The 25,329-nt window shown below is 41.8% G+C and overlaps 2 protein-coding genes across 3 annotated transcripts; both read right to left on the reverse strand.

Moving 5' to 3' along the window:
* Positions 1–1,804: 1,804 nt before the first annotated feature.
* LOC311017214 (PTB domain-containing engulfment adapter protein 1) lies at positions 1,805–8,869 on the reverse strand. Of its 2 annotated transcripts, XM_084015434.1 has the most exons (7): positions 5,828–8,869; positions 5,682–5,736; positions 5,353–5,424; positions 5,044–5,142; positions 4,791–4,928; positions 4,581–4,685; positions 1,805–2,814 (listed from the first exon to the last, which is right to left on the reverse strand). In XM_084015434.1, the coding sequence occupies exons 2-7, from the start codon at positions 5,724–5,726 to the stop codon at positions 2,749–2,751; spliced, it is 525 nt and encodes a 174-aa protein (XP_083871560.1). In that variant the 5' UTR covers positions 5,727–5,736; positions 5,828–8,869; the 3' UTR covers positions 1,805–2,748. The 2 variants fall into 2 exon arrangements, with proteins under 2 accessions (XP_083871560.1, XP_083871559.1); XM_084015433.1 differs by having other exon boundaries at positions 5,682–8,869.
* A 1,123-nt stretch (positions 8,870–9,992) lies between these two features.
* sars1 (seryl-tRNA synthetase 1) lies at positions 9,993–24,010 on the reverse strand. The gene is made up of 11 exons (XM_084015403.1): positions 23,841–24,010; positions 22,786–22,856; positions 22,560–22,640; positions 22,253–22,411; positions 21,027–21,170; positions 20,664–20,819; positions 18,576–18,797; positions 16,850–16,979; positions 15,449–15,606; positions 14,508–14,637; positions 9,993–10,871 (listed from the first exon to the last, which is right to left on the reverse strand). Exons 1-11 carry the CDS (start codon positions 23,974–23,976, stop codon positions 10,711–10,713), a joined length of 1,548 nt encoding a protein of 515 aa, XP_083871529.1. The 5' UTR covers positions 23,977–24,010; the 3' UTR covers positions 9,993–10,710.
* Between the last annotated feature and the right edge of the window lie 1,319 nt (positions 24,011–25,329).

The following is a 25,329-nucleotide window of genomic DNA, read 5'->3' on the forward strand; positions in this document are numbered from 1 at the left end:
GTACTTGGTATTGACAAACGCCTAGCCTTTATGTCCAAGCTCAGTCTCTTCTTCTCCGTTTTTGGTGTATTTTTGTAGCAGAAACAGTGCCACATATAGGCCTGCAACATGTATTACAGCGTTACTACAGCATGCTGAGTCGTTTACAATGGATTCATTAGGACCCTGATTTTCTTGACACGACGCCAAGGAAAACCAGGGGGAAAATAAAGATTGTTTCGGTACGTGTGGACATGGCCCAAAGATAACTAAGAGAGACCTGTCTTAGTTATCTCTTCGTCTCTCTTTACATTGGCTTGTATGTAAGCTAACTGGCCTCACCGCTTGGTCGCCCTTCTGCCCGGCCTCCCGAGCGGCCACGTCCACCTGGTTGCCCTCTTGCCCGGCCTCCCGAGTGGCCCCGTCCGCTTGGTCACCCTCCTGCCCGGCCTCCCGAGCGGCCACGTCCACTTGGTCGCCCTCCTGCTCGGCCTCCTGAGCTCCTCCCCCAGGCCCCTCCCTCTGCACTGGCTCAGTAAATCCACAATAGAATTTAAAATCCTTCTCCTCACTTACAAGGCTCTTAATGGTCAGGCACCATCATATCTTAAAGAGCTCATTAAACACTACTGTCATACTAGAGTACTATGCTCTCAGAATAAAGGCTAACTTGTAGTTCCTAGAGTCTCCAAATGTAGAACAGGTGCCAGAGCTTTCATTAATCTTCTGGTTCTAGTTCGGGAGGCAGACACCGTTTCCCACTTTTAAGAGGAGGCTTAAAATGCTCACAGTTAGGGCTGGCTCAGGCTCATGAGCCAGCTCTTATTTATGCTGCTATAAGCCTAGTCTGCCGGGGGATTTATAGTTACACATTGAGTCTCTCTCTTTCCCTCTCTCTCTTGCGCTCTCTGTGTGTGTGTTCCCCGGAGTCCCTATGCTTTCTTGTCGAGCAGTTCTCCCTGGACCATGATGGAATCTGATCCAGACTGCACCGATACTGTACCGATACTGTGGCCTTGATGACTCTTCTTTCCTCTTTCTGGCCCAAATGTGGTACATTTACATTTAGGGCATTTAGAAGATGCTTTTGTCCAAAGCGACTTATGAGTACATTTGTCGAAAGAAAGAAACCACAACATATCATTGACGATAAAGTAAGAGTGAAAAAATAGAAGCAAGTGTTAGATCCTTGTCTGAGTAAAGTAGTAGCTGTTCAGCAAGTATACTCTTACTGTTAGTAATGTTAAGGCGGCTGACTATTGATTAAAGAAATTGACTAAAATCGGCATCTCTACTGTTACTAACCTGACTACTCCCAGGATTACTCCTGAGAGTCTGGCTATGCTTTCTGGTCCAGCAGAGTCCGCTGAGGTCCTGACCGATGCAGACTGTTAACTGGCCTGATGATGAAACACCACATTGTAGCTCCATCTGCTGCTGTGTGACTGCTCAACTACTCCTGCTTTTTGGTCTCCGGCAACATGGTTGGGATGGATCCATCTCGGCGTGGCTGTGCCTGCTGCCATGGACTACTACAGTTAATATTACTACTACTGTTAATACTACCAACACCATATGCAGATGGAACCCAAGGGCCTGGTCTCTTTCTGCCTCAAAGCCCATTAAGGCAGTCTTTTTTTCGCCATTGTCGCTGTAACTCTTGCTCCTGGTGATGTTGGGACTTTGGAAATGTATTGACTCTGAAAATAATGAGCGTATTCTAGTCCTGCTCAATGTGTAAAGTGTCCTGAGATAATGTCTGTCGTGATATTAAAAAATGGAATTGAATGTCAGTTTATTTGGTAAAATTTGTACATTTATTCGGTATTTGATGTTCAGTTACACAAAAAGAATATCTGTGAGCCTTTACAAGGGGTGATTTAATAAAGACATGTATGTTAAAGAAGACTGTTTGATGGTTTAATAAATCCAACCATGTTAAGGTTAACATTTCTGTGGTAAATCCATTTACGTATTGTGGTGTTTATGAGTAAGTATCAGGAACATGCGCGGTAATAACCTAGTACTTACTAAAAATGTATTTGGGTACCTTCCTAAAAAGGATATTTTTACCATATAGCTTTCTAGTATCTCCATATACCTACCTATGATAATAGCTCTGTACTTCCTAGCCTAGTGGTATGGGTACTTTACTAACACATATCCACCTGAAGGTTGACTACGTTTACTTGTTATGAACGTACTCTGTATTTATAAGGAACATAAGGAAACATGCATGGCTTTATTTTACAGTCCTCGTACATGTTGAGTACACAACCACTAAAGTGGTATTATAGCACAGGGAAAAAACATGGCACTTTGACAGTTCATTAAGCACCATGACACATCATCAAGCCAGAATGCTTTCAGATTGGCAGTAAATGTAAATGTAAGTAACTGAAACTCACCAATGTATTGTGACTATCCTTTACTATGGTACTTTCTTGATAATATGTTGTATTATCTAGTTTCTAGGTAGGTATCCATGTACTTACTAAGTTATAACGTAGTACTTACTATCCTTTCCTTATTGGTACTTTCTTAAAGATTTTATTACCATCTAGTTTCCTTGTATGTTTCCATGTACTTACTAGGTAATAACTTAGTAATTACAATAAATTATTTTGCAACTTTCCTAGTCACTGTAATTTGTAACCTTCTAATTTCTTAGTGAATACCAGGTAATTAGCAGACTGTATATTAAAGAGTTATCGGATATCTTGTTTCAGGACAAGCTGAAAATGGAACAGCCATGTTTTGCAACAGCTCTTAGTCAGTTGTTGATCCTGCAAGCCTTCTCTTCAGCTCAACATTCTCTCTTAGCAACATTTTATTCTGAAAAAAGAAGAAAGGAATGAAAAAGACAAGGCAACTGTTAAAATACTGAAAATTAAAATAATTTTAGAGTTCATAGGAGCTATCAATTCCCCTTAAATTCAACTATGAATGTAAACTGAGAAGCAATAAATTAAATTCTGTGTTATGACAGAATAGGCTGCACGGTGAAGTGGTAAGCACTGTCGCCTCACAGTAAGAGGGGCCTGGGTTAGTGAGTCGCGGTTAGGGTTCCTTCTGTGTGGAGTTTGTTTGTTGTCCCCGTTCTCTTGAAATTGCCCGTGTGAATGTGAGAATGACTGGTTGTCTGTCTCTACATGTCTCCCTGTGATAGACTGGTTACCTGTCTGTCCCTACATGTCAGCCCTGTGATAGACTGGTTACCTGTCTGTCTCTACATGTCAGCCCTGTGATAGACTGGTTACCTGTCTGTCTCTACATGTCAGCCTGTGATAGACTGGTTACCTGTCTGTCCCTACATGTCTCCCTGTGATAGACTGGTTACCTGTCTGTCCCTACATGTCAGCCCTGTGATAGACTGGTTACCTGTCTGTCTCTACATGTCAGCCCTGTGATAGACTGGTTACCTGTCTGTCTCTACATGTCAGCCTGTGATAGACTGGTTACCTGTCTGTCTCTACATGTCTCCCTGTGATAGACTGGTTACCTGTCTGTCTCTACATGTCAGCCATGTGATAGACTGGTTACCCGTCTGTCTCTACATGTCAGCCATGTGATAGACTGGTTACCCGTCTGTCTCTACTTGTCTCCCTGTGATAGACTGGTTACCTGTCTGTCTCTACATGTCAGCCCTGTTATAGACTGGTTACCTGTCTGTCTACATGTCAGCCCTGTGATAGACTGGTTACCTGTCTGTCTCTACATGCAGCCCTGTGATAGACTGGTTACCTGTCTGTCTCTACATGTCAGCCCTGTTATAGACTGGTTACCTGTCTGTCTCTACATGTCAGCCCTGTGATAGACTGGTTACCTGTCTGTCTCTACATGTCTCCCTGTGATATACTGGTTACCTGTCTGTCTCTACATGTCAGCCCTGTTATAGACTGGTTACCTGTCTGTCTCTACATGTCAGCCCTGTTATAGACTGGTTACCTGTCTGTCTCTACATGTCAGCCCTGTGATAGACTGGTTACCTGTCTGTCTCTACATGTCAGCCCTGTGATAGACTGGTTACCTGTCTGTCTCTACATGTCTCCCTGTGATAGACTGGTTACCTGTCTGTCTCTACATGTCAGCCCTGTGATAGACTGGTTACCTGTCTGTCTCTACATGTCAGCCCTGTGATAGACTGGTTACCTGTCTGTCCCTACATGTCTCCCTGTGATAGTCTGGTTACCCGTCTGTCCCTACATGTCTCCCTGTGATAGACTGGTTACCCGTCTGTCTCTACATGTCTCCCTGTGATAGACTGGTTACCTGTCTGTCTCTACATGTCTCCCTGTGATAGACTGGTTACCTGTCTGTCTCTACATGTCAGCCCTGTGATAGACTGGTTACCTGTCTGTCTCTACATGTCTCCCTGTGATAGACTGGTTACCTGTCTGTCCCTACATGTCTCCCTGTGATAGACTGGTTACCTGTCTGTCTCTACATGTCAGCCCATGTCAGTGACCTTCCCCCAATGTCAGCTGGGATCAGCTCCCCCAGGTAGTGGGGTTAATAAGCAGTTGATAATTGATAAATAGAAATACTGACCCCAGCTCTGAAAATGATATAGAAAATGTCATTTTCGAAATAGAATGAACCTTATGTCTGAGCGCCTCCACTATCAGGTCTCTTCCTCCCCTGACCCTCTCGTCCTTTTTTGAAGCTTGGAAGACATCCCCGATAACTGAGACAAGCACGTGAGACTGAAAAAGTGTTTAGAAAATGAATATTAATATTAGTGACCTCCTGCTCAAATAAACCATCAAATTGTTCCTACAGGGAATGCATAGCTGCTGTGATATACTCACAAACTTGTTGCTCTGGAACAGATAACAATGGTTCATGTCTGCTGCAGGGTGTCTGGCCACAAATCCAAAGACTTTGGGTGAAGATGGCAGGACAGCACAGAAGGAAATAGTGGACAGAGGACACGAGTACAACAAAAACTGAGGAAAGAAAAGATAACTTGAAGATTGAAAGTGATAAGTCAAAACCAAGCAAGTAATCAAATCTAATGCAACATTGGACTGGTATGATAACTAGTACACTTTTGTCACACACCTTGGTTTTGTTTTCCAAAATATCTATCCCACTCAGTGACAGGAAGAGATGGACTTTGATCTTCTTTGCTGCCTTTTCTGAGGAGGATTGATGAGGTGTCTTGGATGATAAGGGAGGGATTACATGTTAACTGCATCTTTAAAGCAAACATATTTAGTTAACAAGTCCATATACAGCCCATGTTGTCATAGAGTGGATACAAACTTCGTTTTTCATGTGTATAAGTCTTCTGATGTGCAGAAAAACCCCAGCCTCTCTTGCCTATTTCTGTCAGACAACTAAAATGGGATGTGAGTGGTAGATGCGGACCTTGAGGCTCTGAGCTGCTTCAGACATGATCTGTAGTCCGTAAGGGTGGACCACCTCAACTCGGCCAAGAAACTACAGTTTAGAGAAAGAAATACACATGAAGTAAAGTGTCGTACAAGCCTGAATACCAGAAGAATTTCACGTTAACAAAAGCTTCTCTTGCTGTACAATACAGTCTGTATTAGAAATCCAGACCATGACATATTGAGCCAACTGAAACCAAGCACATGCTATTGTTCAGCTGAAATGATTAATCAAAAGTATCTCTCCATGTACCCGATTTTCCACATTCAGAACGCTATTTTGAACTGTCAAAAATCTGTATTTACCTTTACTGGAAAGGAGATCTCATTGTCATCCTCCGTGTCACTCATTTTAACACGTCTGCAGGCTAATTTCAAGATGAAAACTTAAGACATTCAGGGTTACATTCATGTTTAAATCATGAAAGATACTGTAAATAAATTCCTCTTACCTGTGTAAATATACTTTAACCGAAGTGAATCCTTACTGCCTTACAAACTGATGGGTGTAAAGTCTATTGCAGTTAATGAGTAACTGCACGTCTTCCTTATTGCCCTTCATCAGATATTGAGGCTGCCTGGAAATGTAATTGATACATCTGATGATTTACCAAAGGCAATTTGAGCACATGGAAATATAAAACCACCTACAGTAAATGTGTCTCAATGTAAAACCACCTAAATGTCCATAATGTAACAGCATAATCAAGAGTTCTTACAGTTGATTTACTAGATAGTCTGAGATGGACCCCTCCTTCTTCCATGTTTTTTTTTTTCAGCTCACTCTCTACTCACTCAGATACAAGTTTGATAGTAGGAGGGGTCTAACTAAGGACAAAGGTCCAGCACTATAGGTAGTTATCATTATTGGAAGTCAACAGGCATACTAAAACAATATATTTGATTTTGGTCTGATGCTATGTGATGCTTGGCACTCCTATCACCCCACTCTCAGGAAATACACCTATTTCTCACCAGTCCACGGCTCTTACTCCTGGACTGACTTTGTTTTAACCGTTAGCTCAATCATAGCTGATATTGTCAAAAAATTGATACTCAGATATTGATCGATTTAAAAATTAGAATCGGATTAGATACTACTCTTCACCTCCTCCAGTTGACACGCAGCTTCACCCAGCAGCACTGCAGCAGGCAGCCCCACAGCCCTGTCCCTCACTAGCAGCTGAACACATGAACGCTTTATGATGAATTTCTAGAGTCAGTAAAGCTCCTGTTTTAATAACATTGATGTTTTTAAGGGTTTAGTCTTTTAAGTTAGCGGCTATGGAACCACCCCGACCTACCTCCAAGTCCTAGTCAGAACCCACGCCCCAGCTAGAGCACTCTGCTCAAACACCTCGGCTGGCCGGCTGGTACCACCGTCACTAAGAGCAAGTAAAGGTTGCAAAGCCAAGTCACAACTACTCTGTTCTGACGCCGCAATGGTGGAATGATCTCCCTGCTGATGTGAGGGCCGCAGAGTCCCTCCCTATCTTCTGTAAGAGACTCAAGACCGTGTTGTTCAGAGTTCACCTGGACTCTGCTTAGCCTCCATCTTCTACCCACAAAATCTAAAATAAAAACAACAAGAAAAAAAAACCTGTAGTACTCATTGATGGTTTGTATGTACGGGCACACACTTTGGGTGTGCTTGAACTTGTTCTTGTGAAATCCTTACTGTACTGAGATATACTGTTCACTTTCTTCCAACAAATCGCTTTGGATAAAAGCATCTGCTAAATGCCCTAAATGTAAATGTAATAAAGAGATACGTTAATCGTAGAGCTAGGTGAGCTTTTTGTTATAGTTAGACCACAATTGAGCAGTATATAGTGGTGTAATGTAGGTTCTAAACAGGGAGCACTTCCTTAAGAGTATGTTAGCTTGAGAATACATTTTACAGCGCTGTCGGTAGAGATCTTTGTCATCTGTCCAGTCATCAGATATGACATGACCTAGGTATTTAACCTCCTCACACACACCAAGAGGACTGTCTAACAAATAAAAGGTCGGGAAAGTTGATTTCCTGTCCTCAACGCTTCTAGCTATCATTACATGGCTTTTCTTAGCATTATATTTTACGTCATGATCAAGGCCATACTGGGAACACACCTTCAGCATCTGCTGCACCCAAGCACTATATGGACAGAGCAAGACCAGGTCATCTGCATACATAAGATGGTTTACAAAAGTGTTGCCCATAAGGCAGCTTAGTCTATTTAATTGATTTGATAGGTCATCCATGTATGTATATACAGTATATCCATGCATCCATTACTGACACAGAATGGAGCAGATACAGCATTGTCCCATTTAGCCTGGAATGTTTGATCAGCGTACCAAAACACTAAAATTCTCACTAAAATTTGGGAGCACCTCTTTCCAGCAGTTTTACAAACAATTTTTCATCATAAATTCTGTCAAAAGCTTTTGACGCATAAATAAAACATACAAATACAGATGAATTCAGGCTAGTGTACCTAGACAAAATCTCTTTAAGAGCATATATACACGTCAGTTCCATGCTTTCTTTTGAACCCAAACTGATTGTCATTAGTGAGGACATACAACAGTATTCTCTCCAGTACTTTAGACAAGATACTGGCTAATGCAATAGGTCGATAATTGTCAATACTGTTAAGCTTACCAGCCTTGTCTTTCAGCACAGGCACTATGAACCAGGAAACCATTTAAACATATGGAAAGCAAAGAACAGAGCTTATGGCTCGCATATTTTAGATGCTCTGCAGTAATGCAGTCCATACCACAGGCTTTGTTGTTATCCAACATATTCATGGCATCATAGATATCTGCTACCTAACTATCATATCTGCTGGGACATTACTATGTCCATGAATGATTGTAACTGGGTTACTTTTGACACAATTAAAAAGGTTACGGTAATGCTCACGCCAGAGCTCAGCTATTTTTTCTGGGCTACTAACACCTTCAGTGTCAGACGGTAGGGGTGTTTTATTGTTATTGATTACTTTAACCTCTTTCCAGTAGTCAGTACGATTGTTGTTCTGTAGCTTTCTGGCAAACGAGTGCTTACTTAAATTTAGCATTTGTGCGTTTTTTCATATACCCCATGTCTAGGCCTACCTGCCTCTGACCAGAGTCTGAAGGCCTCTCTTGCCTCAGCGTACTGCTCAGCCATAAACTCATTCCACCCACGTCTGATGTTGGGCACCTTACATTTACTTTTACACAAAGGTTCACTGGCAGCATTGAGACATTTCACAATATCATCATACATGGCACAGATGTTTTTAGAGTCTTGATGTGGAGAAAGAGCTTATCCGACTGCCAAGTTATACTTTGCACATATAGTGATGGCAGTACATTGTAATTGTGACTGCAATTTAATCAATTATAAAATATCTAAACAAAGTTTGTTGTTTATGTGTATCTGGTTCGACCCTTCTCCACAGTAGAAGTCTGGTTTTCCACAGTAGAAGTCTGGTTTTCCACAGTAGAAGTCTGGTTTTCCACAGTAGAAGGGTCTGCCTAAAGAATATCGCATCGCTGTGATCAGGGAAAAAAACGCAATGCCTCGTTTGTATTTCTTTCAACCAATCACAATGATCGTGAGCGGTGCTAAGCTTGGGAAGCCGCTGCGGTGCGGCAGCAAAATAGCTTCTGGAGGAAACTTGTTTGGATGGAACGTCAAGCCCCATGTCTGATTCCTCAGAAAAGAAATGTGGACTGTGTGACGAGAACAAAAAACATAATTTGATGGTCGGTGAAAAACACCGACCTTTTGCTAGCTGTGTGTAGCTCTGAACCGATATCAGGAAGCTCGTGTGAAGTGGAACGGATCGGTATGTCGGTCAAGTCAACGTCACTGGAGCATGCTGCTGCTAAGAGATGAACCAAAGCAACTCTGGCTGATGACGGCTGTGTCAGAACACGGATCAACATTGGGCAGAAGTTGCTAGTTGCTTTGAGAACGGAGACACAGAAAGGGGAAGGGGAGGAGTCAAGGCTGACTTCCTTCCTCCGGGTGTTGATCCCGAGCCTTCACTTCCTGTTATCTAGTATCTGGGTAACAGCTGGTGGTGAAGGCCAGTCCTCGGATTGACTCTTTCAACCAGTTGTAGTCTTATGCAAATTGTTATTAATTATTGGCATTTGAGTATGAACCTTTGACGTTGAGAGTGATTTCAAGCTTTGGTTATCCTTCCCTGATTCCAGTGAGGTGCCCCGTTTTTATACATTTGTAGTAATAATCCTATAGTTTATTAGTAATAATTTTAAAGGTGAGATTGATAACATCCAGCCACTAGATGTCGCACTCACACTTCCATTGCATTCAGTCACAACACAGCTGTTGCTTTGGTGGTGCACAATCAAAGTGATACTTTGATTGTGCACCTTTCTAAAAGCTCTGTGGATTTTTTTTTTAAATATTTGTTTAAATAAAATTGTTATCAATATTCCTGATAATCGTTAATAATTCCCTTATAACCAGATGTAATTTACCTGTGCACAACACTACTGATGAATTTTAGTACATAGAAGTACATCAAGTGATACACTGTAGATGTACGCATACTGCATGTTAAAACTTTAAAAGACATGTACTGTAGACTTGATGGAACAAACAAAAGACCTCCATATCAACTGTATTTAATTGTCAGTGAAGGGCAGGTCATCAATGCGCAATCATATGTCTTTATTTTTGCAATTTCATAAAATGTCAATGTCTTGATCATGAATGAATGAATCGGTAATGATGCCAGAAGGATGGTTGAAGATAGGGGGAGCCCAACACAGACACTAGTATTGATCAGGACACCAGAATTATAGAAGTTACAGCAACTTTAAAGCTTTTTTTGATTGCAACGTTATCAACCGACTTTTCCAGAAGAGCTGCAGGTTTGGTTCTTCTTTTCAATGCCAATAACAGATCCAATATAGCTGGCTCCCAACATGTATCTTTATAGTTTAAGTCACTGAAACTTCAATGAACATTATGCCAGAAATGTTGCTGTAGATGCAGATTGTGAAAACAAGGACATACTCTGTCCCACTATCAGCTCAAGGAGGCTCATTGTTGCTGCGGAGAAAGGGATGGCAGACAGGTGGACAGTGAACTCTAAAGTCACCTGAAGGGAAGGTAAGAGCAGAGAGGTGCATGTCTCGGTGAACTTGACGTGAATGTGGAACAGCTGAGATGAACACCATCCAGTCAGGTACACGCAGAGGACCGAGCTGCTCCTCATTAGAAGGATGACATGGACAGTAAAACTGAACCTGATGGTTACACATGAGACTCTAGTGCAGCAGGGTATATCTGAGTGGTTGGTGAAGCTACAGTCGCAGTGTTCTGCTATGAGTCGTTGACGCACATGGTCTCCATGGCGTTGGGCAGGTTTTGGTCTCCTCCACCCTGTGTCTTCTTCTTTCCTCCATCATGCTGTTTCTTTGCTTTCTTTGACATCTCCTGATCAATAGGAGCAGGCTTGACGAACTTAATGAACTCCGTCATACCTGGTGGTGAAAGATGATTAAAAAGTAAAACTGTTAGGAAACGCCACCAAAACAAACTGTCAGCGCTTAAAAGAATAGTTCAACATCTGGGGAAATACAATTTTCTTGCTTTGGTTACTTAGACGATAAGATGGACACCACTAGAGAGAACTCTCCTTTGTACAATGAGGGAGAGTACATCATGTGTTGATTCATTTTTATTATTATTAATTATGGTTGCTGGGTGGACTCTTTACAACTTGGGATATGGCCAAGCTAGCCGTTTCTATTGTGCTAAGCTAAGCTTCTAGCTGGCCGGCATGACGGTGGTACTCATCTTCTATTTCTTGGCAAGAAAGCAAATAAGCACACGTCCAAAAATGACCCTTTAAGGAGGCTGAAGATGAAGCTCATTTGTTTCTGTAAACTGTTATGTACAAGCTAGGGCTGGGCGATTTCTTTTTTTATTTAATTGATTCATTTGCATTATTCATTTCCTAAGGTTTGTGAGATGGCTGAACTGCAAAATCGCAATTTAAAAACAGTGCTAGACTCGGCAGATTTGTTTTGCTAGCGTACATCCGGTCACCTGCGACCAGTCACGCGATCGCTGTTTTGTGGACTTTTCACGGAGGTTTCTGTGTAAATAAGTGTTGTATATAATAATGTTCGTAATGTTTTTGAGTGATCAATAAGTGTTCTCCTGTTGTGTTTACACTATGTTTACTAATTTATTATTCATTTGTCTTAATCTCCGAGTTAAAAGGTCGTCATTTATATAGTGCTTTTATCCAAAGCGCTTTACAGTGTTGACTGACATTCACCCATTCACACACCGACGGCGGAGTCAACGACGCAGGGCGACAGCCAGCTCGTCATTAGGGTGAGGCGTCTTGCTCAGGGACACAAGGCACTCAGCTAGGAGGAGCCGGGGATCGAACCAGCAATCTTGCGGTTACCAGCCAACCCGCTCTACCTCCTGAGCTAAACCCCCCCAGTTAACCATTTTTACTCTTTATTTAACCAAATTACTTTAGTTTCGCTATTTTACGGATTTATTACTGCACTTTAGGAACTCATCTATTTGAATCTAAAAAAACAAACAATCCTTGCACAATAATGACAGCAAAGTTGTGCCGTTTTTTTTGTTACTTTTTTATTCTTGAACAACTGATTTGTTCACATAGGCCTAGACTACTTGGTAATCTCATTTATTGTTGGTCTTTTTAGTTTATTTAGAGTAAAACAGGGTTTAAATCGAAAACTGTCCATTAGTTTAAAAAACTGTCCATTAGTTTAAAAAAAATGGATATTTTATTTTTAGGCCAAATTGCCCAGCCCTATGTACAGGGCTGTTTGTTGTAGACCAGGGGTCTCAAACTGGTGGCCCGCGGGTCACATCCGGCCAGTTCCCCCCTCTCCATCCGACCCACGATGATGTCAAACATATTACGTTTTTTTACATTCAATTATTTTATTATTTTATACTCTTTTCATATCAATTGAGACTACCCCTTGTAATAAAAACACAATTCTATTTGTTTAAAAAAGTTTAACTCTCATCCCACACTCCAGTCCAGTGGTGGCTGGAAGTTTCCCGCTGCTGGCCTGAGTTTTTGTTTTTCTTAAGTAATATTAACAGACAACCATAGACGCGAGACGTGCGCTGCGTTAACAAGCCATCATTAAATCCACAGTGACTCCGGTCCGTCAGCGTCTCTGTCCGTCTGTCAGTAGCAGCCCCCCTTCTCCCCTCTGTGAGACTCATCACGTCTGAGCAGCAAAGACATTTAAAAGCCTCTTTGTTCGGCTCTCAGGACTTTGGTAACTTCTAACTGGAACTCTGCTCTGAAGGTCACTTTCTTTCCAAGTACTTTCACAAAACGTCTATTTATTATTTCTTGTTCTTTCAGCTGAATAGGACTCATGTTAAGTTACCGCTCATGGAAACCCAACATTTCCCGTTTCTGATGCTTCACAATAAAAGCTTTAAAATAACAAAGTAAGTTGTACTTTTATTGTGAATATTTATAGGAAATGAATGCGTTTATTTGCGTTAGACCCAATCTTTCATAGTCGTATGCCATCCCTTTGATTAATAACAATAATAATAATAATAATAATAGGCTAATATCAAAAATAATAATTATCACAGGAAGAAACTGTTGTGATGTTAAAGATGTTGTGACCCTCTTTAATATGTACCTGTTTTAATTGAGGTTCATAAGACTTCTTAATAGGACTAGTTGTTATAGGAACAGTGCATTGCACTAAGCAGTGTTGTTAAAGAAATGTTGAAATATTGAAATGTTCACAAGAAATGTTTTGATATCCATATTGTGTGAATAGTTACATTGATCAAGTAAACTGAAAAATAAATCGTTAGATTAATCAAAAAAAGAATGGCTAGTTTAATCGATTGGGACATCTCTAGTCGGTATTCCCATTAGCCCATGGCTTCAAAACAACTATGAAAGGTGAACTTTAGCTTGTCTCACATATTTACACGGTTCTTCAACAAGCCAAGTTGCTGTGCATCATTTACACGTTGCTTCGTACAACGACGGCCTCGTACGAGCAACTAGCGGCTTTTTATCTTCTCCGGAAGGACATTCTCAGCTCGTTAAAGGCATCGGTGATGCGTCGCCTAGCAACGTGTCTTCAAAGCGTCGATGTAAACAAACACAAGGGACAGTGCGCACATCAAATCTCTGATAGCATCTGTACATTTTAAACTTGGTTTCCAAATCACCTGTAGGGGATCCAGTCCTGCTACGGCATGATATGGTGGTCTTCAGCATGCGTTACGCTCCTCGGCTCGTGTTGTAATTCTGCCCCATGCTACTTTAAATATGTTGCTGTAGTTTGTACTTTTTCAAACATGCAGGAGGAATTTAATAGTAAAGTCTTGTTTTCAGCATTGTGTTCATACCACCAAGTGTATTTCAAAGTTGTGGTGAATTCTGTTCAAGGGTTAGGATATTTGCAAAGAGGTGAGGAAGAGTTGGCAGGATGACTGTGAGGTGACCGTTATACATACGTTGACAAGGGATAGATATTTAGGTTGAATATTATATCATCACAGCAGAAATAGTAAGAATAGTAGTACAGCAGTAGTAGTTATGGAGAAGGGGTAGGATGTGTGTACACTTCTTCCTACAGTTTTATACACATGTATTTATTCATCTTTTCATTTGCACATTAAGAGTTATATGTACTCTTTACTTATTTCTTTTGTTTAGACTTATTTCTAGATAGTTATTAGCTGATATTGATTTGGATATTTGTTTTACTCTGCAAGTGTTCAATTTGTCAATTGGCCGATATCATTATTTGATGCGTTAAACTCAACAAACGTTATCATGACTAGGGCTGAAACTCGAATAATTCCATTCCAAAATTGGTTCAAAGCCAAGCCTCTGCCTCGAGGCTTCGTTTAACTGCATCCCCTGCGTTGTGTGGCCTGCTCAGCTCAGGATCATCGTTCCACACGGAGCATACAAGTCAAATACTGACATGTACCGTGGACTAAACTCAACTAGAATAAAGTAAAAACTTCACTTGGACGGTAGTTCTTCGTTGACCAAATGCTTCAGCCTCTACTTGTTAGGAGTCACACAACACACACCAGATGTGAAACCATTGAGCACGGCTTACCAGGAGGCATGAACTGCCGGAGGACCTCTGGAACAACGATGCCTTCTTCAGTTTGGTAGTTCTCCAGGATGGCACACATCACACGGGTGGTGGCGCACATGGTCGCGTTCAACATGTGCACAAACTCAGCCTACGTCACAAACGGAGAGGAAGTGTGTTCAGTGCTTTTTCCATATTCTATTTTTATTTAAGTACAATTTGAAAAACATTGTGTAGTCCCATTTGCTACGTATGAAAAACGCAAGACAAAAACAAAACTTGATTGTATGTCAGAGGATGAGTTTAGGAGTCTGTGTGTGTCTGTAACTTTTTAAATCGCCATCATTACGTCGTTATTTCAGCATCCGTTTTACCGTTTTAGATTACTGCAATAAATCACAGCTAAATAGTTTATTGTGGGTTCTTACATCTCCCTCCCTCTCTCTCTCCCCCTCAGTATTTTGCCCACGGACACTTCTGCATGCAGACTGGAGGAGCTTCCGATTGGAGGACGACTCGCTCTGCCTCTGAGCCACAGCCGCCCAATGGAATTATTAAGTACTCATATTGGCAAGTACTGAAATGTAATTACTTGTACCTAGTCTGAAAAAAGTGGTATCGCTAGATAAAACGGTTCACTAGCTCCACTGATGGAGAACAGGGGTGCATGTCTAAAATGGACAATCTCCTTGTTTTGACCGACACAGACGTTCTCTGAGCACCGCTCTGCCAGATTGTTGATTTCCTCTCCAAATCAAGTCTCATCGTCGTTTAGAATCCTGCTGATGACTGTAGTGTCATCTGGAAACATCCTAAAGTCGTTCTCTTCATGTTTGGGGGAGCAGAGCCGTTGTCGGTGTAGAGCGTGAACAATTACAATTAAATCCGCTGCCCAACAATATCCAAGGCTGCATTCAGAAACAGATCTTTGCTGCACAGCTGTGTTGGAAGCGAGTGCTCACCTTGTCCATCATCTTCTTGGTCTGTCCGTAGCGGATGCGGAGGCGTCTGGCCTGGTAATCGGTGCAGTTTGAGCAGGAAACCAGCTCTCTGAAGGCACCAGAGCCAGGGAACCAGGCCTCTAGATCCAGCTTCTGACTGGCTGCATGGTTAAGTGCACCTACGATGACATGCAGTACCAGGTAGTTAGCAGATAGTCTGATCTTCATGCAACACTCAGCGCTCCAACTCTCTCATTATTTTAGAGCAGGTGACATGTGTTGTTAAGCATGAAGTAAACTGCCTTGAAGAAACCAGAATAAAGCTTTTTGTAAACATTTATTAAGTTCTATAAAAAAAATAACCATGGGGTATAGCATATTAGTTAAATAATACATGGCTGCAGTTAACCTTTACTTTCATATTAATTTCATTTCATATTCATCCACAGGTTATTTCCCCACTAACTGGCTAATTGTTTGGTTTCTAAAATGTCAGAAAATTGTGAATAATGCTTATGACACTTTTCTAAAACCCAAGGCGATGTCTTAAAATTGTATTGCTTTGTGGGGCAACAATACAAAAAGATTCCATCTACTGGGATATAAGACAAAGAAAGTTGACTAATAATGGAAATAAATTATTAATAGCACAATATTGGGAACATTTCTATTTCCTTTCAATATCTATCAACATGGCGCCGGTGATATGGCAGGTCATAGCTAACGGTACCACATTGCATACAGAGTGCTAACAGAGCTAACAGAGCTTAGCTAACAGAATTTACCTGAATGGGAAGTAGAGAGTGAACACTACTGCCATGCATGAACATGTAGCAAGAAAGCACGGACCCTTTTTCACTGCAGGAATTCCTCAACAGACATTCACACCAAAAGTGAAGCGAACATAATCGGTGTCAACATTGAGGTAAGTCCCGCCTCCCCTCCAGCGTGTCTAGCCCGGGTGGCGTGACTTAACAAAAATGATACCGCAACTAAAGGCAATTGATGCTGCAGTTAAACTTATGCCATGTCCACACGTACCAAAACCATCTTTGTCCCCGGTTTTCCTTGGTGTCTTTGGAAGGCATTCAAAGCCAGAGCTGGTACTTTCCAACAGCTTCAACGTCGTATAGACCCTTCTAAAATAGACCTTTGACCTTTGAGAGTCTATGTGCTGGTGTTGGACATTCTGTACCACAGATGACATAGTTGGATCATCTCGTGACTTGATGTTGGTAGTTTTTCACTGAAGTAACGTTCAAACAAACGTGACAAATACACGTTTGTAAAGTATTTATACAAGATATTGGACCACAAGTCACTAATAACACACAGATGTTGTGATGATTTGTTTTCTCCGTTGCTAAAGTGCACACTATTTCATCATTGTTATTGCATTATTAGTGCAGGTAGCAGACCTACCAGAGACGATGTTGACGATGCGATATGGAATTCCTAGAGACTGGTAGAACTCCTCTGCCGTCCCGATCATTTCATCAAACATCTCCCATGATTTGCCATCATGTGGCGAGGCATAGATAAACTGCTCAATCTGTAAAAAAAATGAATTGAATGAAATTAATTATGTACCCCAAATCCTGATACCCAGTTTACGTGTATATAACTGGACGATATGGGGGGAAAAAACCTTTACTCATCAGTCGATATACATCGCTTTTTTCTTAATATTTTTTTCTTAATTCTGTCGAACTTAAAAGGTTCCTTTTTTCTCAAACGTGAGTTGTGAAGATACGACTAGGGATGTCCACCGGTGACCGTTTGACCGGTGGTTGACCGTATTAACGTTAACCGATTAAACTTGTCGGTAGTCAGTTTAAAAAAAACTAAATCAGGATCGTGTTCTGCCTGCGCGCCTCTCGTGCCTGGTCTCGCGCCTCGGCAGCCTGTTGTCTGTGGAGAAACACGCAAATTTGCTGCGAGCTGGAGCCGGAGTTGGGGCTGCAGCTGGTCTGAGCGGCGCGTGAGGGCCACGCGGGCCCCGGTGTCCCGCCGTTCTGGTGTTGGACGGGGAATCCGGCGCAGCTGTGGAGCGCGGATGATGATCTACTGCTGTGTGCTCTGACCCTGTTTTGTGATATACATGCATGACGGACACAGTGTCTCCCACTGTATAATTTCTCCTCAAGTCTTAATTATTCCCGCATACGATCTCAATTATCATACACAGTAGTAGACTACACGCTACGTGACTAGGAGTAGCCTACAAGACCACAGTTTGCCATCTCATTACAAGTTTATGTGAAGTGAACAAATTATCCCTCACACTCAATGTTTCATAAATCGCATGTTTATACTTAATAGCCCAAATAAAAACATTTCACGCCGGTGCGTCTTTTACGCATTCCGAAGGTGCCCGTTTTATCTTGGATGGGCTTGGATTCGGACATTACTACATTTCAGGATTTTCAATGGTAACAGATAAGGTCATGGTAATAATCATCTTGCTTTATTATTATTAGCACTACCATCTCCTCAAACTAAACAAGCAGCATCTCGGAGCTGTCATTTTCCTAAATGAGCCGCGGGACTCGATGTTTCGCGCTGGAGGGGATTTAAAAAAGGGACGTGAGTGGAAGGGCGGCGCCGGGGCAGAGTGTGTGTGAGTGAGTCGGAGACAGAACGGGAGAGAGATAACCAGCAAGCACCAATCGAAATCAAGGGGGGGGGGGGGCATTTTAATCTGATCGGTTAACCGGTATCAAGCGGTTAATGAGGCTCGGTGGTCGGTCAAAAATATTTTTCGTTTTGGCCATCCCTAGATACGACAAGGTTAGTTTTGGTTTAAATATTATTTATATTCTCTCTCAGGTTGAACATTATACAACTGAATTTTAAAGAAATAAAATAACTAAACTAAAATCTAGATTTGTGTTGTCTGTCCAAACATGGAAGGAATGAGTTCTATGGACATTCTATTGACTGATGATTATAATCGAGGAAAAGTTAGTACGATAATTGTCGCCATGGTGTTATCGCCCAGCCCTACTCGTATATTAATCATTATTCTACCCCTGCCATACAGATGCAGTAATAATTAGTAATAACACAGATTATCTATTTGTGTTTAATGTTGTTTTTCAATGACGATGAGAAGTTCTAGAAAACCCTGCTTTATCCCACAACCGACCTTCTCAAACTGGTGGACCCTGAAGATCCCGCGGGTGTCTCGGCCATGGGAGCCCACTTCCTGTCTGAAGCAGGTGGAGAAGCCAGCATATCGGATGGGCAGGTCCTCTGGTTTGAGCCACTCATCCCTCAGAAAGGCTGCAATGGGCTGCTCGGAGGTGGCAATGAGGTACTTCTCATCTATGGAGTTGTCGTCCGACTTCTCGCTGCCCTTACCGATGACCTGCAGGAAACCGGGTTGAGAAGATGGACAGAAAGGTTCGTCTGGTTAAGATAAACTTCATCAGTCTTATCAGTACCAACTATTTTCTTCACTAGACTATTGTTAAACATGCATCCACTACAAATTCCACAATGGGAGGATAAAGAAAGAAATGCTTTGTTTGGCAATAGTTTAGCAGAGATTGCTTTATTGTGATTAACACAAGCCTGTGAACGGATACAAGACACTTGGATGGTGCTCGAAGGGAATTTTGTCTGTTTGCCCCGATATGCTCCTTAACGGCGTTCGATAAAAACATGTTCTGGGACAGTAGAAAGACTGCCGAGTCACATATGTACAATTTATGTTTTTGAGTGAACTATTTCAAGATGAAAAACTACAGGCGAAAGCATCTTTTTTTTTTTTCATGCAGTTTTTTGAATATTAAGAAATAAAGAAAACATCCAAAAACATATTTAGGTGTTTATTTAACTGCTTTGTCCATTTGTCTTTAGATCTCTCCTAAACTCCCCCAAAAGTTACCATTAGATTGTGCCTCATTTGCATATCTAAACAAAGATTTACATAACTTGCTATCAATTCATTAAATTGCCTTAACGTAAGCAATCAATTGGGGAAGTGTCGTGGGGACATTGGATAAAACCGGGTTCAGTATTCTTGATTCATTGTGTTCAGATTTTTCATTCGATGGTTCCTTGCATGTCACAGAGATATTTAACTAGTCACACGGCCGGCGGGGCGATTGTGTTACGTCATGGCCTCCATGGTTCTGCAAAGCCGGGATGCTTTGTAAAAGGAGACAGCGTTTTGGCGTCACGCAAAGCAAAGTTCTTTAGAAGCGGTGGCTTTGCAGCATATTGTGACTCTCCTTTCCGTGATCATGGTGGAGTCTTCCATGTGAAAACGCCTACTGTGTGTGATGGTGAGGTGGGCTTTGCTGCTGTGCGCTCGGCCATCTGTAGATTTGTTTTTGTCCATTGCCAATCATATCCCTGATACAAGCATGAACGAGGTAGGGCACCTTTCTCTTCATTGTGTCATTGTTTTCCGACTTAAAAGCTTGAATTGGAACAAGTGGCAAGAATGCTGCTTTACCCAGCTTCCTTACATGCGTCTCTCTCTAGATAGTAGATGTCCCCACCGCAGTGCTACAACACTGAGAGAGCCAAAACTGTGATTATCGGGGAAACGAGAAATTAGCAGCTTGATTAAACAATTCCTCCTTTTGGCTTTGGCTGGTTAACTGCTTCTCCTCAGTGTCAGAGCTCTGTATTGATTTAATTGGTCAGGACAGGAAGGTTACAATGACGTGATTTGCTTGCTAGTTATGTTCATGCTCTGTGCATCTCTGTGAGATGTAATATGGTGGTGATGCGGTTATTGCTGCAGACCTACAAGAACACTGTTACACTTTTTCTTTACATAAAGACATGTCCACAATAAATGGATGCATAAAATGTTACCAGAATGCAAGCAATTATGTGTCTTAATGACACTCCACCACCCATATCTGCTGCCACCCTATATTTGAAAGTTGAAAACTATTCACCAAGTGTGCTACTGCTAGTTCTTTCTAACAATATGCAGTTATTTGCTCAGGCCTCCAGGTGGCACTTCCACAACTACGCTTCATGGCCAAATGGATATGGACAGTGTACATCTCATTCCACAACACAGAATACAGTTTGTGTTTGATTTCCAAGCTGCATAAAATCATTTCATCTCATTTTATAAGAATCATTGTTGCCATATGCATATCCCTCCTTACAGGTGACGTTGAACCGCGGTCAGATCCACAACACCACCACGTCTAGATGAATACAAGTTGAGACAAAAAGTTGAAGTATTGAGTAAAAGCTTCCGTACCTTGTAAAGCTCGTCGTCAAATTGGCTGAGCTGGGCGACTTCTTGCATGACCTCTTTCCTCATGAAGAAGGGTGTGTAGAGCACGGTGTAATTCTTGCTGTGGAGCATCCTTAAGGCATACGTGATCAGAGCCTGCTCCAGGAACACCAGCGGCCCCTGAAAATAGTGGAGGAGAGGAAAACGTACTGTTGCTTTCTATTTTGTCAGAAGGCAAAACGACATTCATGGTTATTCCACGGATGCAAACTACAAGTCTTACTTTTTGTGAGGGCTAAAAGCTTAAAAGGAGAGAGAATGCTGGCCGGTCTGCAGTGATTTACTTGTGTATGACCTGCATGTGTTGGGCAGTCTATTTGAACTCACCTTCAGAAAGTAACCTCTGCTCCCCGCCACAACAGCTCCCCTCTCTCCATCAAAGCCATCGATCATGACCACCAGGTCAACATGGGAGTACTTCTTTTGGACGCTGCAGTCACCGTAGGTACGCTCCACCTTGTTGTCTGCATCCTGTCAGGACAAGAGGAAGTATCGCATTAACACTGTTAACAGCTTCTTAAAGGTGAGGATCGACATTTCTTGGTTTTTATTTCTTTACGAATGTCACTTGTCTTTATTCCTTTTCATTGTCTAGGAGGACAACCTCATGAAAGCACTACTGGCTCTTGAAAAGTTAGTATGTATTAGAGAAACCATGAAAAGCGAGTTGAATGCATTGTCTATCACTAAATGTGAATTGGTGTCTCTATCAGGCCGCCGAAATTTGCTATGAGGATTATTCCAAAAGGGCAGACTGTATATCTAGATTGTTGAACCTCTAAAACAACCTACTTGATACTGATTCTTTAGATCAGGTGTGTCAAACTGATCCAGTAAAGGGCCGCTGTGGCTGCAGGTTTTCATTCCAACCAAGCAAGAACACACCTGACTCGACTTATTCACCTACCTGATTGGCCTTCACACCTTGATTGGTTGGATCAGGTGTGTTCTTGCTTGGTTGGAATGAAAACCTGCAGCCACAGCGGCCCTTTACTGGATCAGTTTGACACATGTGCTTTAGATGAAGGATGTAGATCTGACCATAGATTTTGGTCTGTGCTGTGCAATAATTGGAACGGTGTTTCATTTTTAACAATGACAATGTCGAGCTATGTAAATTACCAGAATAATTTACTCTGCATTCAAATTAAAATACATTCTCCATGAGGACTCGATTACAATTTGAAAGTATTTTACTGCAGTCCAGTTCCATGAAGTACCAGTTCATACCACTTGTTCTAGTTGCAAACTGTGTGTGCGCTCATAGACTAGTACATTGATTGCAGATGCTGCAGGTTGCATCGTTATCTTGGGTGGATGGATTTATTTATTTTTTGTAAATAAATTAATCCAACCGTACATAGGCTATGTGTGGGAAACACTGGTATACGGTGCTGATAATTGCCGGATCGTGCGTTACCGAATTTATTAGCGAATACCACATCAATCAATGTGACAATATGGGACAATCGATTAACGGCTACTTCAAATGTATCATTAAAGCCGAGTGATGCAATCAGCTCCTACTGAGCCGGCGGCATCATCCCACTCACCTCGTCATTGCTGATGGGAACAGATGGGTGCAGAAGGTTGCCAATCTCCCTCAGGTACTCGAAGCGCTCCGCCTCTAGCTTTATTCTCTCGCCGTCACATTTCTCTATCGCCTCGTCCACCAGCAAACGCACCTTCTTGATCTGGGTTACCGTCAGGGGCTACACAGAAAAACGGGCAAGCAAATATGAAGGGCCAAAGAAAGAAATGTGGGCGTTCCATATGTCTTTTCAGAGATTTATATGTAATAACACGAACAACGCTGTCATTCAGGTGGGAACAGGCAGCTTAGTGCATAGACCGTCATACCGAGAGTGTGTCAGATGTTAGGGACTCCACGTTCTGTGCTTCCTCCGGTAAAGAGTCGTCCTCCCCAACTGGTTCCTTTCTCTGCATTCAACAGAGAAAGGTATTAAAGGGAAAAAAACGCTGTTCAAATCTTCGTCCCAGTTCTGTTTAGTGGACACATACTAAGAGTGTTTCTTTATTTTTATACAACAACAATAATGTAGAGGCAGGCAGGTCATGTTTCTACCTTCATTTTCTCCCCAATTCTCTTGCTGCAGAGGTTCTTAGCCTTGTTCAGGTTGTCGGCAGTGAAGCGGGCTGTTAGGGGTAAAACCATAGTCAGTGCGTTGCGCTAGCCTGGAGGCAGGTTCAAAATGAAAATATGCAAACAAACTACCTTTGTCACTTACACAGTAGTATCAATTTACTGGAAAAACCCCGTGGCGTTATCATGCTGGATCAGAACGCCGTTGTCTTTAGCTACTCTGCAGGGCGAGGTTGACATGACAGGTTGCGGGCTGGGATTGCGTCAGATTGCACGTTATTACCCGGCATCGCTAAGCTAACCAGCATTAGCCAACCTTCTGTATGGTAGGTACCAAAACGACCATGCGAATGTTTGGTTAACTAGACCTGGTATCCATCTATTAAAAGCCTGATCTTAAACGAGTACCGTTTACACCGGAAATAATAACCATATGGCTCATGAATTCTTGAACGCTGATAGCTGTGCTAACATTAGCCCATTGCTTTCTACTCTCTCCCCTTGAGAACATCAGACCAGATGTCGTTCAAATCTGGCTGTAAATTGTTGTACATTTAGAGAAAAACACTAACGCGTTGTAGAAAGTAACTTTTTTTAATACCCTGTTAAAATACTCTCCACTGGCAAATACGGCCTAACTATAATGCATCAAGTAACACGTTAACGATCTCAATAGTTAATTGTCTGAAATGTTTCGCAGTCCACTAGTGTATTTAGCTAAGTTCACCTGCGGTTGCAGGGCGTGAAGTAAACAAGCAACATCATTATACAAATGTATTATTTAGAACTATTTTAGGGATTTCAGGGTTCCGAATACTAGTTTTTGTCATAATATGTATGAAGTATTCAGCGATAACAGACGGGATGACGCTATTGCGTTATTCGCGTACCAAAAATGAAAATGTCAGATTTTTTGGATGGAGTTGGGCATGAGCTCCTCGCCAGCTAGGCATACACTGACGCTATGCTTACATTGTTAGCCACCGTGCTAATGTTGGCTAGTAGAAATGTAACAACAGACATGAAAGGGCACTTACATTTCCTCCACTCGGTATCTGCGGCGACCAGTTTATCAACGAGGGTTACATCTTTAAACCTCTTCCTTTGGGTCTCACGGATGAGTTCTGGATCACCACCTTTGTCGGTCCGAAACTGGTCCAGGTCGAGCACCATGTTTCCACGTTGTCAGATGGAGCAAGTCTGGCTGAGTTCAGCGATGACTCGTCCAACCAGGTTGTCAAGCCTAGACTCTAGTCTTCTTCTTCTTCTTCTTCTTTTTGTTTATTGGCGGGTTGCAACCGTTTTCTTGGTGCATACCGCCACCAACTGTATCGGAGTATGTAACATGACAGTATTTATGTCTTTCTATGGTCTTTTTAAAAAGGATAAATAAATAAATAAATAAATAAACAGATAAATATATGAGTGGATGACTAAAAGGGGGGGGGGGGGGGGGGGGGTTAAGCTATATAAATACTAAATTCTTTTAAATAATCCTGTCTTCTTTAAATATTCGGTCACTGCCTTTTGTGCGAGAGGTACCCCCTCTCCTGCGGTTCCCAGTATGCCACCCAGACTCCACACTCTTCCTGCTCTCTGCCTAGACTCTAGTCAGCCTTGTTCTTCTTCTTCTTCTTCTTTGGTGTTTAATGGCAGTCGGCATCCTTAGTGTTGCATTTGCCGCCATCTGCTGGACTTTACTTCTCCCGTTCCTCCTCTTCTACATTCTTTGAATTAATCCAGTTGATACTAGGTATCTCAAGATGATTCTCCTCCCTTCCCTCGATTTTCCACATTCTATAATACTGTTATTAATTAATAATAAAGTTAGTAATTAATTTCCCTCACTCCTACCTTCTGCAACCCTCTAGTCATCCTCTCCCTCTCCCTTTCATACTGTTTCCCTCTCCCCACAATTACACAGACCATTTGGTCAAGCCTCGTTGTCGCTCCTTCTTCTTCTTCTTCTTCTTCTTCTTCTTCTTCTTCTTCTTCTTCTTCTTCGGGGTTTTACGGCAGCTCGCATCTAAACACATTGCTGCCATCTATAGAACCAGGACCGTGGTGCACTATATCCTGTTATACAGTCCGGTATCTATCAAGTCTTTCACTAAACCCTACTCACAATTGCATTGGTACATTATACATACATGGAAGGTTAATCAAAAATAAATAACAACAATAAACAAATAACTCGTCAAAAAACAATCAAATCGATTTATTCAGAGGATTTGAATCTCTTCATACTATTTTAGATACAAAAAGATGATGTTTTCCATCAGCCTGGAAACCTTCAGCATCAGCAATACAAATCTATTACATGCATTCATTCATTGATCGATCTAGAATGGTATACGACGTACATCTTAACGCTCTCTACAGTTGTTTTTTTGAGAATTAGGTTTTATGTGTCAAAAAGAAGAAAAATGTCGGCCATTCACAACATATATTTCACCAGCTAATTAACCACAGCTAATTTACGTTCAATATTGGTGTCATTGTTTTGCTTTTAAGCAGGGGTGTGTT

This window comes from Eutrigla gurnardus (genome assembly GCF_963514095.1).
Source record: "Eutrigla gurnardus genome assembly, chromosome: 8".
Lineage (NCBI taxonomy): Eukaryota > Metazoa > Chordata > Actinopteri > Perciformes > Triglidae > Eutrigla > Eutrigla gurnardus.

What these genes read in the sequence shown, in the direction of transcription:
- LOC311017214 (XM_084015434.1), bottom strand. Translation starts at nt 5,726, where the DNA reads ATGAGTGACACGGAGGATGACAATGAGATCTCCTTTCCAGTAAAG. An exon ending in AGATCTCCTTTCCAGTAAAG is followed by an intron (nt 5,425 to 5,681) that starts GTAAATACAGAT and finishes TCTAAACTGTAG; the next exon opens with TTTCTTGGCCGAGTTGAGGT. An exon ending in TGGAGGCGCTCAGACATAAG is followed by an intron (nt 2,815 to 4,580) that starts GTTCATTCTATT and finishes TTCTTTTTTCAG; the next exon opens with AATAAAATGTTGCTAAGAGA.
- sars1 (XM_084015403.1), bottom strand. Translation starts at nt 23,976, where the DNA reads ATGGTGCTCGACCTGGACCAGTTTCGGACCGACAAAGGTGGTGATCCA. An exon ending in AGATACCGAGTGGAGGAAAT is followed by an intron (nt 22,857 to 23,840) that starts GTAAGTGCCCTT and finishes TACCCCTAACAG; the next exon opens with CCCGCTTCACTGCCGACAAC. An exon ending in GAATTGGGGAGAAAATGAAG is followed by an intron (nt 22,641 to 22,785) that starts GTAGAAACATGA and finishes TGTTGAATGCAG; the next exon opens with AGAAAGGAACCAGTTGGGGA.